This window comes from Penicillium bovifimosum, assembly GCF_028826915.1.
Source record: "Penicillium bovifimosum strain IBT 22155 chromosome Unknown utg000001l_segment0_segment0, whole genome shotgun sequence".
Lineage (NCBI taxonomy): Eukaryota > Fungi > Ascomycota > Eurotiomycetes > Eurotiales > Aspergillaceae > Penicillium > Penicillium bovifimosum.
In genome coordinates this window covers 215,008-233,825 of record NW_026622710.1, presented here as the reverse complement: position 1 = coordinate 233,825, position 18,818 = coordinate 215,008, and the positions used below count along the sequence as shown (strand labels likewise).

The window sequence follows — 18,818 nt, the reverse complement described above, 5'->3', positions numbered from 1 at the left end:
AGTACAATCAAATGCCCGAGAGTGTACACCACGAAGCCACTTGGATATATTTGTAAACCCAAGAGAACAGTAGCTTTAGGTGAAAGCCTATCTTGGCCACGGCCTTCCTTGTGGTCAAACCCCGTCAGGATCTGCGCAGCAGGGATGGCACAAGAATAAATTTATTACACTCAGCCGATGCGGGGATAGACACCAGGCGGCCATATTGATCCAATATCAAAGTCCACCATGGAGGCCTAGTCCCCAGACTCCTATGCACCGACTCGTTAACAATTGATTCTGATTCTTTCCGAGCCGACTGAGAGCAGCCAGCTTTCTCAAGCCTTCCTCAGTGGACGTTGGCGAAGTCCAAGACGATCAGGCCGAACTGACGCACACAACCAATCATCCTCCGTGCCTGAGGCATATGATCCGGGGATTGTCAAAATTGGAGAATGCCAGACTGATACAGCGGGATTCCCCTCACTTCCTTTGGTCTCCAGTGCTAGGGAAATAGGCTGGGCTGGAAATGTGGTTGGGCTCCGCAAATAAGTGATGCAGTGATGCCACGTGAGCCCAAACTCCGCCGTTCTCGCATGAATTGTATTTGCTGGTCCACTCCCTGCATTTGAAGCCAGGGAGTGTATTGCCTTGTGTTTTGTGCTGTGAGCAAGGCCTGTCCCATTCCTTTGCGACGTCTTGGACGGTCTTAGAGAGACGGATGGTGGCAAAGGTCTTTCCCGTACCTGCCCGGCCATCCAGATGAAGCAGATCCGAGAAAGCTCACGGCGTTCAATGCCTTCTTGAACTCCTCGTTCGTTGGAGACGAATACCTGCATCTATCGAGCATGATTAGAATGCTTTCTTTGCAAAGTAAGTCAAATAACCACACAGAACTTACCGCGGTTCATCTGCTGCAAAGCAGGAGAAATCTGTTGACCGAGGTTCATCTGCTGCAAGGCGGGAGAAATATGAGTAGTGGAGGTCTTGAAATTCTCGGCAGCTTGCTCCATTGAGTTTGAAGCCACAGTGTTGGCACTCGAGGAGGAGCGAGCAGAGCTGCTCAGAGGGCTGGACGAGTTGGAGTTGGTTGCGGCAGTAAAGTCCAGATTGTTGATTGGATTCACAAACTGAGGAGTTTTGACAGGCTCCTCGTCGACAGAGCCGGCGGCAGCAGGTCCTGTTATCCGGGAGTCGAGATGTAAGATCTTCCAGGCTCCGGGTTTGCATATCAAAGGTCTTTATGACATCCGACTTGAAGCCTGTCCATGGTTGTAAGAAGCTCGATAGTGGTCGGCCAGTATATCTGAAAGAGAGGGCAATTAGCCCGGAGCATAGGGTTATTGTGATAACTCCAGGGGCCTTCCGACAAGCTCACATGTTTCCTGCATAACGATCTCTGCGTAGCTCGTATGCCGATCCCTCCTCTTGACTTCTGGAATGGCAGAAACGTGATCTGGCGTCTCCGGGACTGAGGTTCTCCGACTGTGAATGTTTTGTACCATCCTAGGGCAAACTGCGGATAGAACAGTAACCTGCTAAGGACGCAACCAAGCGGGGAGGGTGTCAGGTGCGAAACCGCTCGTAAAAAGGTGACTGATGCTGCGATGACCACCATCTCGTCTTCGGCTTCAGGTTGTCGGCGGGTTTGTCAGTGTCAATAGGCCATCATGGCCAGGCACGTCACCGACGTTGCTGTCTGTTGTTGGAGAACGTGGCCTCATGCAGTAGATCCTGTGTGGAATTGCTGATACCAAGCTTGCCAGCCCCCTTCTCCCAATAGAGTTTCCCTCTCATATGAAGATGAGGAGATAGTGCAGGAAGAGATGGAGCAGGGAGAGATGAGGATTGAGGATGGAAAGAGAAAGAAAGAGCAGAGAGCTCAAAGAGATGAGGGGTTGACGAGAAGAGATAGGAGATGAGGATGAGGACAGGAGGAAATAAGGAGAAGAGAGTATGGAGGACAAGAAGAGATGGTGAAGGGGAGCAGGCAATGAGTGGAGAGTCAGATCAAGATATAAATGGAGAGATGAGGATGGAATAAGAAGAGGGGAGGAGATAAGTGAGAGAGAAGTAGGCAACAGTCTTATATAGATCCTAATGCATCTTTACCAACGTCCTTGAATGCAAAAATGAGTCTGCCTTTGTATTCACATGACGATATGGGGAAAACCCTGGAGTTCAAGGCCAAAAACCCAGATCAAGGCAGTCATAAAGTACAAATTTGATCTCTCAGTTGATTATTCCTCCAGAGAACAGCCCATATTCGCCCGATTCTTTCGTCTTGCAATTCTGTCCTAGTTAGGCAATGCTTTGAGGAAAGGTGCCAGGGATTTAGGGCATACCATATCCTTCATTTCCCAATGAGTTTGCCCAACTAAGAGATTGATATTAGCATTGGATCACTCGTTCATCTTTTCATCTTGATGCTGAATCAACTCACAAATTTGCGGATTCCACCCTTCTTCTTACTCTTATTCTCCTCGACGTGTATCTCTGCGTCATTAATCTCACCTACCAACTATCCGTGGAGCCGCTGTTAGTATGAACCGAGAAATATGCGAGGTAAGATCCAATTGGGGTTTCTCTGCTCACAATCTAAACAAGTCTATTAGTTTGCACCCTCGGCTTGGAGATGAAGATACTCACTCCCTGTATGTTTGATATGTGTAAGTATTGATCAACAGTAGTCGTAGGATCTTAGAATCAACAACTCACAACCTGTAAGGTTAGTTTATAAGAAGACTGAGGACTGAGGATTCTGTCATCCAACTTACTTGCTGATTTTCACGTCAGTTCTGTACACTCAGGGTGCTTGATGTAGACGTATAATAATAACTCACATCCTGACAAAAAGATCCCAGTCAGTACTATGTTTGTCCACATTCGAAAGGAAATAACTCACCTCCTATCAATCAAAAAGTTATAAGCATCTCGTCAACGAATCGAGGCAGATTGTCCAAAGTGCGAAGCACGTACCAACTATAGATTCAGCCTCTGTTAGTGCAGGTTCAAGGTTGTGCGTGCAAATATGGCAACTTACTTGCTGTTTTCGACAATTATCAGCTTAATTCATCAAGCAGTTGGGGCACAAATGCTCGATAACATGACTCACTCGCTGGATTTGACATGATGGTAAGCAGAAGTTCGATGAAGTCTTGTTACCATAACCACTTACCAACTGTTTGACCGATCTCGTCAGTAACATTATCCATTGTTCACAGATGATGTCGAGAAGAACTCACAATCTAGATTTACCAACTGGTCAGTCTTGCATACAACACCAATAGTACAGGGGCTGTACTCACACTCTTTTTGTTGTTGGCATCTTCCGTCGTCGGCGTCGGTTGCCCTTTCATTCCATCTGAAGCCTTTTGGATCATAACATCCTTCAGTATATTAGCAACGGATTCAGGATTGGCCATGCAATTGATTCAGTAAGACTCACTAACTGTATATGAGGAATTGTGCCCATTAGCCTTGGATTCCAACATGAGAACAGGCTTCAACTCACAGCCTAACAGTCATAAGCGATGTCAGTCTATGGCGCATCAGATACACCAGGGTGTCAGGCGACTTACAGGCTTTTCAATGGAGTCAGTCTCCTGTCGATATTAAACCAAGTCCGTCTGTAAATGAGCTGTCACTCACAATCTAGATTGCCCATGTTAGTGGAATCCGTGTCAGCAATGCAACAGCCATAACACTCACAAGCTAGTCAAATAGTCAGAAAACAAGATCACTCATTATCCAATACAGCAGGGGGATTAGGTCTCACAGGTTGTCCATCAGATTCTTCCATCGAATCCTGTGAAGTCGTCATAATCGGAACTGCGAGGGTGAAGCTGAAAAGCAGCATAATCAAAAATGCGAGCGGATGCATGGCTGCGGATAGTCGGTAACCTGTGTAGTGTTAGTAGTAGAGAGAAAGAGAAGAACAAGTTGTAAAGTGTCGATAGATTGTAATTCTCTTCAGTTTAGGTACGAGCTCATGCCATCTTTAAATACATTCATGTTTTGTACGTTGCTATACAACAAACACAATATGGTTCATCCCTTAATGTGGCACATTTTCATATTTGAAGGACGAATGGAATTGCGAGAGTGTCTGTTGTTAGGTTTTGGCTTACACATATTTGGAAACATCTAATACTGTGGCCTTGAAGGACCTAGAACGTGCTTTCTATTTATTATAGGGAAATTGGAGAGACGTAGGGGCCATTTAGGGCGGTACTACTTAGACCCGTGTACACGCCCTTGAAGCATTCCTCACTATCTATGAACATTCCGCTAGAAGCTTCGTCTGGATATCTGGGGATACGCATTCCACACAAACCTGTCATGCTTGAGCATATATTTGGGCAAAAAGAAGCGATGGGCTAGATGCTGACATCTAGCTCTGTCAACATGGAACCTGGCTGGTAGAAACAACACTCGGAAACCCCTAAACTCACGCTCGTACTTTCTTTAAGCCTGGCTAATGGAGCTTAAATAACGCACTTCCCAATATTGCTTGGACTGAAGAAGGCATAGGGCGAATCAAATCACATGAGACTTGGCCAGACATTCTTTCCCTGCAATCCATTCGGTCATTTTGTCCTTGGCTAGTCAATACAATCATTTACACCGCGCCCATTGCCATATCAGATGATGATGAGTTTCGTATGAAGTGGAACAAGGATATGTCAAGGAAGCTGTCTACCCAGTCTCCCTGAGGTCGTAAATTAATCCACCATCATTTGGAAACACGTCTGATGTACCCGCTATAGAAGTCACGTTTCAATTGCGGCATCTACAGAAATGCACGGAGAATGAGTGTCACGGAGGTCTACGAAAGTAAAACAAGGCAAGACGAAGGGTGTATTCAAGAAAGGATATTGAAGCCAGGAGAAAATGGAGAGAAGAGGAAAAGTAGACTATGCTTGAAATAAATCCCCACTCATCAAATGATCTATAGCCGAGTGGAAGTGGTTGTGGTAGGACAAGTATGTGTGATGGTGAAGATGATACATTGTGAACCTACTCTGCTCAGTGCTGCCTACATTATCCAACAGGCGCCCGTCCCCGACAAGTCCTCGTCCCGAGGGCTGTAAAATGGGTAAGTAGTAAGCATGCAAATTATTCTTGGGACCAGTGAGAGACTGAAAAGAGGAGAGAGAATTGTATTCTGTGGGGAGCGAACTCCCAAACTATCTACCGTTACTTCTTCAATTCATTCTGGGCCTTGTGAAGGTCCTTCAAAGTCTTGTTGAACTTTTCGGCCAGCATCAAATACTCCTTCTTCTGCCTCTGGATCATTCCCTCCAACTGCCAGATTCGACACTCGGTTGCCGCCTGAACCTGCTGCGCGCTTGTCTTTCCCTTCTTTGGACCACGGGACGCAGCGGGAGTCAGCTGGTAAAGTTGGGGGCGCTTCTGCGCTAGTTTGTTAATGCAATTGCGGGCCACCTTGACCATTGGCGTCTTGGAGGATCCATTGCGGGATGCCACAACCGGAGACACATAGTTGGCATAGTCGGCGTTGTCAATTGCGCGAACACGGCGCATGCTCTGCCCGTTGAATTGGTATCCCTGTCCGGGAGTCACAAACTGAGGAGTGTTGACGGGCATGCTCTGGCCGTTGAATCGGTATCCCTGGCCGGGAGTCACAGATTGAGGAGGGGTCATAGGCATGCTCTGTCCGTTGAGCTGATCTCCCTGTCCGGGAGTCACAGGCTGATGAGTGTTGACAGGCATGCTCTGCCCATTGAGCTGATCTCCCTGTCCGGAAGTCATAGGCTGAGGAGTGTTGACAGGCATGCTCTGTCCGTTGAGCTGATCTCCCTGTCCGGGAGTCACGGGTTGAGGAGTGTTCACAGGCATGCTCTGTCCATTGAGCTGATGGCTCTGGCCATTGAGCTGATGATCCTGTTCATTGACTTGATGTCCATTGCCTTCGTGACCCGTGACTTGGTGGTCAGAGGTTGTCATACCAGGGCTTGTCTGATTGACACCAGCGACAGCGCCACCCAAGTATTGGGTATTGTTGGCGTCACCATCGAGAGAGGCAGACGGAACGTTCATGTCGGGGCCAGTAGAAACAGGCGCCTGAGCCTCATTGAAAGGACGTGCATTTTGAGTCGGCTCCATGACGCCGTCAGCAGGCATTTGATGGTTGGAAGCCATGTGGGCCTGGATCAGAGCCACGAGCTCGGAATCATTAAATGCATTGGAATTGTTGGAAGGCATGGCCATGCTCGGCTCGTTGGTTCCATTCAGATCGAAGCTCATCAGCGAGGCGTTTGGGTCATACATGTCATTCACAAATTGATTGAGACCAAAAGGGTCGTTGGGATAAGTTGGAGAAGCCATGTTGGACAATAACAAGGATCAAAGATGGAAGAAAGCAAAGACAATGAGATGAAAGAAGAAAGGTGGGAAGGGAAGAAGAGGAAGAAGAAAGGATTGAAGCAAGAAGCTCGAGGTCAATAAATGTTCCTCAAGGATTAGGGCTCATAGATGGGAGCAAGCAAGCATACGAACGAGAACAAAAAATACAGCACAGAGATCAAAGAACTCACATTGCTATTGTGTGGCTGGAAACAAAACGATACACAGTCCGATGAGCGACTGTCGAGCTGAGACACTTGCCCACGAGGAGCTTAAGGTTTATTGTCCGAACAACGAGAACAAAGAAACGAGAACAAATAAGGCACAGGGAACAAAGAACTCATATTGCAATTGCGTGGCTGGGAACAAACCATATACAGTCTGATGAGCGACTGTCGAGCTGAGTGACACATGCCCACGAGGAGCTTAAGGTTTATTGTCCGAACAAGCAAACAAACGAGAACAAAGAAACGATAACTATAAGGCACAGAGAACAAAGAACTCATATTGCAATTGCGTGGCTGGGAACAAACCATATACAGTCTGATGAGCGACTGTCGAGCGGAGTGGCACTTGCCCACGAGGAGCTTAAGGTTTCTTGATCTAACAAGCAAACGGAGATGAACAAAGAAAGATACATCGAGCTTGTGACTCCGGGCTCGCACAGTCAATAGAACTAATTGATCTATAGAGGTGATCAACAGAGACTGTATACTTCGGTCCCATAGTTCTAGCATGTTGTTTTTTCTGCCGGCCCATCACTTTTTCGCCAATGAAATGATCCATTTCTGCCACCCGTCTCATACGTCATATCGATCATGTGACATACCCCAGAAAGTATCTCCCGGCTTCAATTTCGCTTATCCTCACTCAGGTACGGATACGTATGTTTACCATAGCTATTGGGCTTTGCTTCTGAAGCCGTTCCTTCGTTATTATTGGCGTTTCTATGGTGATATGGTTGAAGAAAGTCCGGAAGTTGATAAATCCAAGTAATCTCAGATGCGCTAAGGAGGAAAAAGAAGGAAACTAGCTATCAGAGGGCTATAGCCACAGTACGCAGTATGATAATTGTGTGACCTCCTGACAGTCACCTGACCACTACTCTCCTACTATAGTCTACAGATACTATCAATACAATAGGCCCAATAGCTGACACTTTCTACGGAGAGGATCGCAGTCGAGTCTGTCTGACCGCCCCTGCTATCGCCAGAGTCGATCTAATCTGATGGTACTGACCGCCTACTGCTCTTGTTCATCACTTTCATCTTCTGACCGCCTCACGTGCTGAGGCCATCACGTGTAGCCATGGCAGAAAGTGAGTCTGAATCCAAGACCCGAGGCCGCGCGCCTGGCTCTACCAGCTCGTTTACCGCCTCTGGGGGTAATGTTTCCAAACCCGTGGATATCGACGAGATAACAGTTTGTGAATTACCTCTCCCCGCGCTGTGGAGAGACAAGATGAGCGTCATTCTGTGCACTGGTACGTTAGCTATCATGAGGAGCTCCCCGCATTCTTTGGAGGCATTGAGCTAATCCCTTTCGTCCCATATTCTAGCGGGTTACGACCATACCATTCGGTGAGTTGAAGCTCAGTCCACCACGCTGTATACTTCTGGCATACAGAGTGCTATCTTTTTAAGGCTCGTGCTCACCTTGTCTCTAGGTTTTGGGAAGCGCTCTCGGGTATTTGTTCACGTACCATTCAGCACCCAGACTCACAGGTCAATCGCCTTTGCATCACTCCGGATAAGAGATTCCTCGCTGCTGCTGGTCACAATAACGTCAAGCTCTTTGACATCAAATCTACCAATCCCAATCCTGTGATCACTTTTGAAGGTCACACGAACAACATCACCGGAGTCGCATTTCATTGCGAAGGAAAATGGATGGTCACTAGCTCCGAGGATGGAACGGTGAAAGTCTGGGACACCCGCACTGGTAGCCTGCAACGCAATTACGTCCACCGGGCTCCGGTCAACGATGTGGTCATTCATCCCAACCAGGGTGAACTCATCAGTGGTGATCATGCCGGCATGGTCCGCGTCTGGGACTTGGGTGAGAGTGTTTGTACTCATCAACTGATCCCAGAGGAGGATACTGCTGTTCTCAGTGTCAGTGTTGCCAGTGATGGGTCATTGCTCTGCGCTGGAAATAAGAAGGTGTGTGGTCCTGGCTTTGCATGAAATCCACTCGTATTGGATCTTTACTAATCTCTCGATAGGGAAATGTCTATCTATGGCGCATGGTCCAAACTGATGATACTACCCGCATCATTCCAGTCTGTACATTCCAAGCTCACAAAGACTACCTCACTCGTGTCCTCCTTTCTCCCGATGTCAAACATCTTGCAACCTGCTCCGCGGATCATACCGCCAAGGTTTGGAACCTCGACGCCGAGTTCCCGCCTGCCAAGGCAGCATTGAAGCAATGGAAGGAGCAGGAAGCATTGAACCCTCCGGCTGAAGCCCCTGTTGAAGCTCCGGTGACTCCCGTCGAGGCTCCTCCGCAATCCCGGGACCTGCTCCGTATTTTCGATACACCTGCCCAAGACCGTGATCTCCTGCGCATCACTGATAATCCTCCTCGCCAGGAGACACCGCAGCAGACGTTCACGTCATCCCCCGACGGGCCTCCCATGGATCCGGTCAACCATACTCTGTTTTTACAGACCACTCTCGCCAACCACCAGCGCTGGGTCTGGGACTGCGCTTTCTCCGCTGACTCTGCGTACCTTGTGACTGTGTCTAGTGATCACTATGCCCGTCTGTGGGAGCTCAGCACCGGCAACATCATTCGCCAGTACAGCGGCCACCACCGCGGTGCAGTGTGCGTTGCTTTGAACGATTACTCCGAACCTCGCTAGGCTGAGAGACACCAATCGGCTTTCTTGACTAGTATTGGCCCATGGGTTCTTATGGTGCTATTGGCGTTGGTCTCATTCTTCTACGCATGGCATGGCGCAAGTGATGGGCGTATTGATCTTCATTTCGGCAACAAGGCGTGCACTGGGACAATACGGAATCTTTCTATGAACTTGATTCTATGGCTTCTTTATGGTTACTGTCGATAGCAATCGCAATAGCAAGCTCAAAAATACCATGATCGTTCTCAAACATTGGGTCCAATTCTTCTCGTACATCACATGCTGATCGTGGTTCACTCTACAGGGCCATTGATTCTCGATCATTTGAGGCAAATTTCAAAATGTAAAACACAACACCGCGCCCGGTTTGAACCCGAAAAATCATAACATAGAGAGAAAGATGCTGGAACACAGCTAAGGTACCCACAGAATCCAAATATGGCGAAGTACATAGTGAAAAACACGAAGCCTGAAACACACATCCGAGGCAGACTCGAACAAGCCCCTGGAATAGGCGTCCACCTCCGCCTATGGATATTTTATCCCATCCATGGATATATAGAATACGACAAACAATAGTCAGATCCATTCTTTATACAACAGCAAACCACGTGACGCAAACAACAACATCCAATCCCCGCTCCTCAGCCCCAGTGTACTTATAAGTCCACATGCCATCCCGGTTAACATCCCAAAAAGCCCCGGAGGCAGAGTGCATACCGCGCTTGCCGGCATTGCTAAGTGCACCGCCCGCGGCAACAGACTCGTCAATAACGCCCTGCTGCACGATCGTGCTGTTGACCGTGAAACGGTAGGGAGGGGGCTTGGAGGCTTCGGTAGGTGCGGTAGCGGTAATCAGGGCCTTGAGGATGGTATTCTGCGGAAGACCGTTAGTACCGTCATTGTTATTTGCGCAGCCGGAGCGTAGTGACGCTTACGATGATATTGGAGTTCCAGGCGCCGACGCTCTCGTGGTCATAGCCTTTGCTGTCCTTCAAGGCATCGTTGCAGGCCTGGGGGTAGGATGTTAGCGTGGGATTGGTTTCACGGGGGGTGGTCTGGGTTAGTTGGCGTACCTCGGTGGTGATCTTTGTGAGCTGCTCGATGGGGATGGGCTGGGAAGTCGTCAGTATTTGCGATTGAGCTTCGACTAATTGTGCTGGATACGCGTGTCGCGCGCATGTGCATCGACTGGGACTGCCGTGGGGTTCGCTGGCGATCAACATACCGATGCAGAGGCACTTTCGGCGGTCATTGTGGATGATTGGAATATGCTGGGTTTGGAAAGGTGTTTGCAGGGACTATATGGAGGATCTCGTTAGTTCTGCTAGTGAAATGTCTCCGACCTTAACGCAAGCAGACTCCATTGGGCTGACATCATGTCAGAGATACCACCCGCGTACGGGGTATGCGCGCACGAACTCGGGGCAGTGCGGGGAGATAGGGGGTGCATTTGTTGGCGGGTTCGGAGTCGAACGCGCGCCATGCAATTGAGAGGGGTGCATTGGCGTACATTGATTGGAATTAGGTTGCAGGGAACCTTAGGCAGTGTTCGGTAGGAATGCGGGATATTTGGAGGATTGCGCTTCCAATGGAGGTGGACTGTTTGGATGTTTGGCATCATGGGTACGCTTGGCCGAAAGGGGTTTGGCGCAACTTTGATTCTGCCATGGCGGTGGAAGAGTATAGACTTCAGATCGGGCTGCTTTCGATGATGACTTCAAATCGGGTGAAGCTAAGACCGCTACATAGAGCTATCTATGTTACTCTATCATCTATGTATTGAAATATCTGAGACATTAACTTGATAGAATGTACTGGCAAACGCATCCATGCAAAAGAGTCAAGACCGCTCGGGCATACTAACTGATTATTAGTACATTCAGCCAGTCATCTATCGCTTTAGGCGCTTACTTTTCAAGGTTGTATGTGACCTACCCGGGCATCGACCTCTCGTTCCAATCAATGTGCATATCCAATTATGTGGGCGCTAAGGGCCCGTGTGCCTCCAGCTAGAATACATACCTTTCCCAGTATTCTTGTTTTTATCTTGTTATCCTATGCCAGACAACTTTAAGATATTGAGATGCTATATTTCGAACCTGCTGTGGTGGTACTTAAGATGGAAGGTTTCAAGACTTCAGGATCGTTGTCTTTCTGACTGTTTGAATGGTCTCTTTGGATCTCCTTTTCCCTTCTTGGGCTCCAGCATAGGTGTGACACGTCACAATTCTGCTTTACAACAAAGAATGTTTGCCATCCCAGGTTGATTCGTGGCTCTTTCCCCTGACTTGCTACGTCTTCGGCCTTCTGCCCTGTTAGAAGTTTAGGAGCATCCTCTGGGATATTACCATTAAGTAGGCGTCTGATTAGGCAGTGGTATGGACGGACGGCAGATTATGCCAAAATCCAGGATAGTAAATCCCTCTAGGAGCTCGTCTCTTTTGAATCAACGGCTTTCTCTCTCATCTATGGCCTTCCGTCTGGTAGACTCAACAACGGATGAATCGCCAAATGACAAGAGACAAGGGGGTCCTCGTATCCCAAATTCATCATTATGTACCTATGACTTGGTTTATCTTAGAGAGGGCCAAGGCTGACCTCTGCCCTCCACCTCCACGAGGATTTATTATGCTTCATTCTTTTCTCACCCACACACTCTTACACTCTCTCAGTTAAGATCTCAATTCGATCTATCGTTTTTCTCTCGGCTTTACCTTACCCACACCGTTAAGCCTTAGTCACGTCATTTATTATCCTTGACTCTAACCTACACCACAAAGGCACATCAAGTGAGAAAGAGCGCTCGGGTCACTCTACCACCCCAGAGCTAGCCGCCGCAATACCACGGAAAGCTTTCAACATGCCTGCACTCCTGCCTTCCCAGTTGGAACTCGCCGTTGCAACAATTGCTCAATGCCTGGACTTATTGCAAGTTGACTATGGTCTCATGGGAGGTGCGGCTGCATGTCTCATGGCACCAGACCCCAGCCGGCGAACAGAAGACGTTGATTTGGTGATTCACGTCGATGAGCAATCCATCACCGCTGATCTCCTCACGCAAAAACTGTTGGATACTTTCCCATCTGATATTGGCCCCGTAAGCCAGTTCGGACACATAATCCCCGCATACAGACTACGTTTACCTGGAGATGCCATCCAACTCGTGGAGGTCGAGATATTCGATTACAGGAGCTGGCCGAACCGACCTCAGTACAACCTTCAAACGGCTACACGGGTGACAAAGACGGTCACCGGATATCCCGTCAAAATGTTCAGCGCTGAATGGCTTACACGGGAGAAGATACTGTCACAATATCAGCGTCGGGGTGTCAAGCATTTGACAGATATCGAAGACGTGGCCCGCTTGATGCGATATTGTACGCCCGACAAGCCGGAGCTCAACTTCGACCAATAAGACCAGCAGCTGCAACTTGCCTTGTCAAGCCTTCTCGAGGAAAGACCCCGGCTTCGAAACGGTCTCCGCCGAATCATCAAATGCAAAGAAATCTTCGGTAACTAGTAAGGCGTATCCTGTCTTACTTTCATAATAGCTTCGGAATTAATTCAATTCGTTTTTATCAGATGATGTGCCACGCGTCCTCCCCGATTTCAAGCCTCGCTCGAGCGGTATTACTAGGCGTGATGGTGTTGAGGTTGCGCTTGGGTTTTTTCTTTGCGTCGGATATAGGCACTTCTTGCATGATTTTCTGGCTGTTCGCATCATAGGGGCTAATAAATACTCCAACACAATATGGTCATTCTCCTTAATTGTGTGGACTTTCGCTAAGATGTAGATGATTTTCGTTCCCACACCCCATATCGTACAGTAATGGCCCGGCCCATAGGGCCTGCTAACCTTAATTAGACAACGGGTTTCCCCTCATGTCCACCGGCATTTCTCTTCCAGAACCCAGTCGTTTTGAGACGCGTCTATCCAAGGGGCCGAACTTTTCCTCGTGTATTCGACCGTAGGTCACACTAAACCATTCCACTGCTCGCTCATCTGAGCAACTATCGAGAATATCGTTATTGACCTCAAGGTATGCACACATCGTAGCCACCCAGGTGCTCAGTCTGTCTCCCCACCCTGAAAACTCGGCATTCTCATCATTTTGATCGTCAATAACACACTTCACGAAGCTTTCGACTAACGCCTCTTCAAGCGGATGACATATATTCCCGTATATATCAAAGCCCTTGGTCGAGTCGTTATTCTGTTTTATATCGACAATCACATCCGGTATGGGGATATTTGCGAAGGAGTTTGGGGCCAAGGTCAGCTGTAGACTCCCAGCGAGGTGGTGTTTGATTGGATATTCGAACGTCCTAGTTGATCTATCCAAGCGACGATACTCCCTCCCAACCTCTTCAATCGCCTGTTCCGGATCTGGGAGTGTGGCTAATATCTCGGGGGAAATTGTGCGGTCGGGGGTTATTTCATGAAATCCCGAGTCCTTTAACTTCTGGCATGCTAGCTCATAGTCCTCATCATGGACGGCCACCATAGCAACCTGAAAATGTTCATTAGCAGGCGCTTGAACATGAATGCAATAACCCAACGTACACCTACTACAATAGGAACACCCAAGTAGTTCATTGCAAGGGGTCCCCATGGGAAGATAACCAGTGGCGCAAGGAACTGGCCTATTTCCGAGGTCATCCGGTCAAGCCGGGTCTCACGTGGGCGTCGAATCATGTTCACTTTGTGCGACAGGAAAGAATCGGTTTTGTGGTCGGGTTTTGGTGATGCGAAAAAAACGGCGCGAAGGTACGCAGTGGCGTGTGGGGTTGGATCTTCGCGCACGTGATTCGGGCCGTTGCCGCACAAGTGGGGCTTGGGTGTGGGGACAAGGCTCTGAGTCTGGGGCTCTGGAGTCTGGACTATGTAGTACTAGATTCCCGTGGTAGATACTAGTAGTGATAGTCAGCAAGGCCGTGGGCGGGATAAACTTTACAGGAAATGGGCTTTGAGCATTTGGCCAGAATCGCCACCATAGCTACTCTGCTACTGCGTAACTAGTGCGTACAGTTACTGCGTATACTGCGTACGTAAATTTCACTTCCTAACCCGCCCATTTAGCATCATTCATAAGACACACAAAGTATGATACTGTAGATCTCTTTGTATATTCAGATTTAGTCTAGTAGTCTTTAGGAGTTTAGGTAGACATCTCTGTCCTTGACAAGGCTGATTGGTTCTGTAAACGGTGGACCTGTGAATTACTGCATGCGGTTAGTTTTGCCTTTTCTGGTTTAGCGCCCCAATACGCCGTCACGTAACCTACCTTCAATGCCACCGACATAAAAGACCCATCTTCGCTGCTCCTCCTCCCTTTCTCTCACTTTTCCATTATTCTGCCTCTCTATCTTGCACTCATCGCCGCCCCCTTTCTTTTACTCTGGCCCCCCACCGACTACTGCACATTTGCTTTCAGCACGACGCACTGCCCCTTTCATTTTTACCGGAGATGCCGCTCGATCCGACTCCCTGGTCGTTCTGACCTGCGTAGGCTGCAATGCTATCCAGTCGCTCAGGAGCAGAAACACTGGGGTGATCCAGCCATCCACTGCATCGCATGATTGTGTCAATACTCCATTTTCCAAAGAAGTCTACAATCCTATCTAGATCGCTTGCTTTCTGCTGGTGAGGCCTTTCCGTTGAGTGTCTGTTATTCCGCTGAACCCCCCTTGTTGCCGAGTCTCCTCGTTGCTGCATGCTCCGCTTCATTCGCCCCATTTCAGGCTCCCACCTGAGGTTACATTGCACAGCCCTTGGCGTCGCAGATCTACTCTCGGCCGCTTGCTCGCAAGTGCCTCGACCTCCCATCTGTCGTCATCGTCGGCCTCCCCGGTCTCTCCGCACCCAATCGGTGAACCTCGAAAGCATACCACGGTAATGCGAGCCAATAGCGAAAATACCGCACACTCACCTGACCTCGGTCGATGGCTGTATCATGCAGCCAATGCTGCACTGCAACCGCGAGAACCATGCCACGATCGTACCGTCACCTACCGAATGGAGAACGGGCTGACGACTAGTGTGGGCATACGCCGCAAAGGTCATCAGCGAGGGTAGTGGTAATTGTTGCCGGTGAACTGCAACCCGTGGTTGTGAAACTGGTGTGGTCCTGCGGCTTGGATGAAGTGTCCTGGATTGCAGGAGCTGGTCGGGATCTTCTGCGCTGGGCAGAGGGCAGATTCCGCCTCACGGGCGACCGTCGTCTATAAAGAGACTACAATTCCACCCAAATGGCAAACTTGTGATTCAGAACCCCTGAATTCTCCTCTCCTCTCCCCTGCACCCTGTCCCCCATCTCCCATCCCCAGTTCTCTGTACTCTGCCAGTCTCCCTATTTTATGAGTACCCACAAACACCACATCTCGAAGACTTTCTCGGCTGTCTCTGCCACACAATATGTCAAACGCTAATTCTCGCCTGGAATCCTTTCGGCCATGGAATCCTTTCCAGGACAAAGCCCAGTCTCTGCGAGATTCTTTCGATATTTGCCGCACCCAGGTCCTGTCTCGATGACTCCCACCCCGCCTCCCTCCAATCCTATCGACTTCGTCTCTAAGAATCAAAATGTCATTCTCACAAACCTGGCCGGCATTCCCTTCCTGCCCGCCCGCCGTTGGAAGTTTGCTTGGATGACGGCCTACATTCGGATGCTTAAACCACTCGACACGAGCCGGAGGATTTGGGCCGTACTACCTTCACCAGTCCTCACGCTCAGACTTTCGACTCTGAAGACCTTTTGCAATTGCAAGACCTACGGAGCACCAAATATATCGATTGTGCTACAATACCCGGTGTTTGTCTGGGTGCTGAGCATCCGGTTTTGGATCATGCGACTTAGACCCTGCCATTATTGCTGGTCAGCACCCTCAAGCTGTCGGTTCTGGAAATAACATTAGGACTGAAGACCTCCCAGGCAATGAAGCTATCGATCCCGCAATCCTGAGCGATCATGACTGCCATGATTCTGAGTATATCCAAGCAACGGAGAATATCATCGGTATCGCAACACATCTGGACGAATGTCCCTCGAATTGCTTTCGCTTCCCGGATCAAGACCTGTCTTTCCAGCGCAGACGACATAATCTAAAGAAGACGGTATATCATGATCGCCAGTCCAAAGTAAAGAAATGTTCACGTACAGGGAAGAGACATACAAACAATGGTTCCTGTTGGTCCACTAGAGGGCCTGGTCATGGAAAGAGTATTTCATCTCCTGCCGTTCCCAATTCTCGGCCGTTTCAATTGAAGACCGGCTACAGTTCGTATACACCAGATTTTAGGCCGCCCGAACATGGCTTTCCATTTCCGCTTTAGTGCTCACCCGTAGCCGCTTTTTGCTCACTGAGTAAAACTGAGCACGTCCCTGAGTATTACATAATCATTAAACTTGCTCACTGAGCATCGTGGGAATTGATAGTTAGGGACACTAGTTATCAATTCCCGAGCATCGCCCGGTCATTACATAAGCCGGATGAACCCGCTCACTGAGCGTGACCTGAGCGCTCTGATTTGCTCACTGAGCAGCCTGATCCCCCTCACTGAGCGTGACCTGAGCACTCTGACTTGCTCACTGAGCATCGCCTGATCATTACGTAAGCCGGATGAACTCGCTCACTGAGCGTGACCTGAGCACTCTGATTTGTTCACTGAGCATCGCCTGATCATTACAAAGCCGGATGAAGTCGCTCACTGAGCGTCGCCTGAGCAAAGTTGGAGCAGCTAAGTCAGCAGCTCACCTCAATAAAATGCACCACGCTAGCCCCATCCCAATGCAGTCGTTCACCCAGCACTCTTGACCGTTGTCCCCTTAACGAAAGGCTAGCGTCATATTGAGGAATATCTCAGAAAAGTCCAGTCAAATGGTTTTTAAATCCAATTTAGTGATTTATTGTGATTCTTTTTTCCTCTTGATTCCTAACGGACTATCGCTCTTGCTGCCGCCACTTGCTCCTAGGAACAAAGGAGTACGAATTCAGCTCTAGCGACCTGGACATTCGCAAAAATATTCTAGACCAGTCGTGCTACTGGATAATCTACCTGCCCATAACGGACTTTGCAGCCCCTCATTACCTGGTATTCTAACTAGCACTTAGAAAATCCCTCATCATAACTAAATGAAGCCTAATAGGTCTTCCTAGGAGCTCCCAGACCCTCCGTGCCACGACAATATGATTGGTGAGATGAGTATAGATCCTAGGAGCTCAAGTGCTGGTGCCCATTGGAATTTGCGGGGACTGGCCGATAATGCTGAGAGTCAAAGTATATAAAAGAAACACTGATCCCTCCTAGAGTGAACATATCCAAGCTTCAAGCATTTCTCCTCAAGACTGCTCATAAGCTCAAGCGATCAGCCAGAGCAAAAACCTAACTATTGTGCAGATTTTCTGATGCTGCAAAGGAAACCGCCGACCTGGTAGATATCCAATTATTCCATCCGATTAGAGTTGCAAGACCATTTCTTGCATATTATTGAGCTCTGAATCTGTTATATATGGCCAAGACCTATGGGAAGACGTAAGTGACTCTCATTATTCTACCAGGGGGAGCGCGAGAATTTGCAGGGGCCTATGGCTGACTGAATTTAGTAGCGTAAAATCCATTGAGATTTGAGAGAGAACAGATCCTAGCTTGATTTTTCGGTCTGATTACACGTACTAAAGCCCACAGTACTTGCACATGCTCTTTTTGTCATTTACCCAGACGCGAATGGTGTGCTTCCCCCGATTGAGCTGAACCAACGATAGTCCCTTCCACGCAAGTGAGTTTGATCCGCGACGCCCGTTCTTCTCCATCAAATGCCAGGCATCAACAGAGACCAATGTCTGTGAGATATCTGAGCCTTTCACGAACTTGATACCGAGCTATCTGTGGGCAGCGCACCATGGCGTACGAGATCTGTAGAGAAGCCCTTTCGAGGTTGCACGAGTAGCTTCAAAGTATCCTGTCTACCCCTGGACCAGGATGTGATGGTGAAAGGGTGCGTCTGAGTCCATGACCACAAACTTACTGATGGCATCCAGACGTTGATGTATTGACCAGGCTCAACATGCACTGGTCGAGGTAAAATGATTTGAATATTTGCAGCTGTCATTCTGGGGAGGCTTTCCCCTGGTATTTTTTTACTTGAGAATGATACAAGGGCTCGAGGAGCACCACGGCCGGAAAAGATCCCGTTGCGGTATAAATGGATCGCCAACTCCAGAAACGTTGTTAGCTCCAGGATGCTCAGTGTCACATAGACGTACAGTCTCGCCGAGCTGGTGTGGGTGGGAAAATGCTGCCAGGTGCCATAGACAAAAAGTCCGGCAAGTATCTGATGGCTTCTGCGAAAGATTTCATAAGACCAACGACGAAAGTATGGAATGGAAAACAGAGCTAGGATACCGAGTGCAGAAACACCCTACGTCTGTCAGCAAGGCCAAATCCACAATGTATTAAGAGAGGTGCATACGATCACAGTGAGCAGATTTTGTGTCTCAGTGAGAGGAAAACTAAATGTTTTGCCTTGAAGTTCGGCGATAATGTGGAATGACAGCAGAGCAACGGCTGTCCAACCGGTTGCTCGATGGATCTTACGGCAAA

General features: G+C 48.7%; 8 protein-coding genes across 8 annotated transcripts; 3 read left to right on the top strand and 5 right to left on the bottom strand.

Moving 5' to 3' along the window:
* Positions 1 to 857: 857 nt before the first annotated feature.
* Positions 858 to 1,776, bottom strand: N7515_000094 (uncharacterized protein; the record flags this gene model as incomplete). Its single annotated transcript, XM_056660838.1, has 2 exons — positions 858 to 1,159; positions 1,671 to 1,776. The coding sequence occupies 2 exons, from the start codon at positions 1,774 to 1,776 to the stop codon at positions 858 to 860; spliced, it is 408 nt and encodes a 135-aa protein (XP_056526004.1).
* Positions 1,777 to 2,413: 637 nt separating this feature from the next.
* On the bottom strand, positions 2,414 to 3,862 carry N7515_000093 (uncharacterized protein; the record flags this gene model as incomplete). Its single annotated transcript, XM_056660837.1, has 3 exons — positions 2,414 to 2,473; positions 3,288 to 3,368; positions 3,758 to 3,862. The coding sequence occupies 3 exons, from the start codon at positions 3,860 to 3,862 to the stop codon at positions 2,414 to 2,416; spliced, it is 246 nt and encodes an 81-aa protein (XP_056526003.1).
* A 1,316-nt stretch (positions 3,863 to 5,178) lies between these two features.
* On the bottom strand, positions 5,179 to 6,330 carry N7515_000092 (uncharacterized protein; the record flags this gene model as incomplete). Its single annotated transcript, XM_056660836.1, has 1 exon — positions 5,179 to 6,330. One exon carries the CDS (start codon positions 6,328 to 6,330, stop codon positions 5,179 to 5,181), a length of 1,152 nt encoding a protein of 383 aa, XP_056526002.1.
* A 1,326-nt stretch (positions 6,331 to 7,656) lies between these two features.
* N7515_000091 (WD40 repeat domain-containing protein) lies at positions 7,657 to 9,214 on the top strand (the record flags this gene model as incomplete). The annotated part of the gene is made up of 4 exons (XM_056660835.1): positions 7,657 to 7,831; positions 7,907 to 7,928; positions 8,015 to 8,510; positions 8,573 to 9,214. 4 exons carry the CDS (start codon positions 7,657 to 7,659, stop codon positions 9,212 to 9,214), a joined length of 1,335 nt encoding a protein of 444 aa, XP_056526001.1.
* A 592-nt stretch (positions 9,215 to 9,806) lies between these two features.
* On the bottom strand, positions 9,807 to 10,469 carry N7515_000090 (dynein light chain Tctex-type family protein; the record flags this gene model as incomplete). Its single annotated transcript, XM_056660834.1, has 4 exons — positions 9,807 to 10,091; positions 10,153 to 10,227; positions 10,291 to 10,329; positions 10,443 to 10,469. The coding sequence occupies 4 exons, from the start codon at positions 10,467 to 10,469 to the stop codon at positions 9,807 to 9,809; spliced, it is 426 nt and encodes a 141-aa protein (XP_056526000.1).
* Positions 10,470 to 12,077: 1,608 nt separating this feature from the next.
* Positions 12,078 to 12,632, top strand: N7515_000089 (uncharacterized protein; the record flags this gene model as incomplete). Its single annotated transcript, XM_056660833.1, has 1 exon — positions 12,078 to 12,632. One exon carries the CDS (start codon positions 12,078 to 12,080, stop codon positions 12,630 to 12,632), a length of 555 nt encoding a protein of 184 aa, XP_056525999.1.
* Positions 12,633 to 13,074: 442 nt separating this feature from the next.
* On the bottom strand, positions 13,075 to 13,913 carry N7515_000088 (uncharacterized protein; the record flags this gene model as incomplete). Its single annotated transcript, XM_056660832.1, has 2 exons — positions 13,075 to 13,728; positions 13,788 to 13,913. The coding sequence occupies 2 exons, from the start codon at positions 13,911 to 13,913 to the stop codon at positions 13,075 to 13,077; spliced, it is 780 nt and encodes a 259-aa protein (XP_056525998.1).
* A 1,952-nt stretch (positions 13,914 to 15,865) lies between these two features.
* On the top strand, positions 15,866 to 16,436 carry N7515_000087 (uncharacterized protein; the record flags this gene model as incomplete). The annotated part of the gene is made up of 2 exons (XM_056660831.1): positions 15,866 to 16,027; positions 16,098 to 16,436. Coding segments are annotated over 2 exons (501 nt in total), but the record flags the coding sequence as incomplete, so codon positions are not given.
* Between the last annotated feature and the right edge of the window lie 2,382 nt (positions 16,437 to 18,818).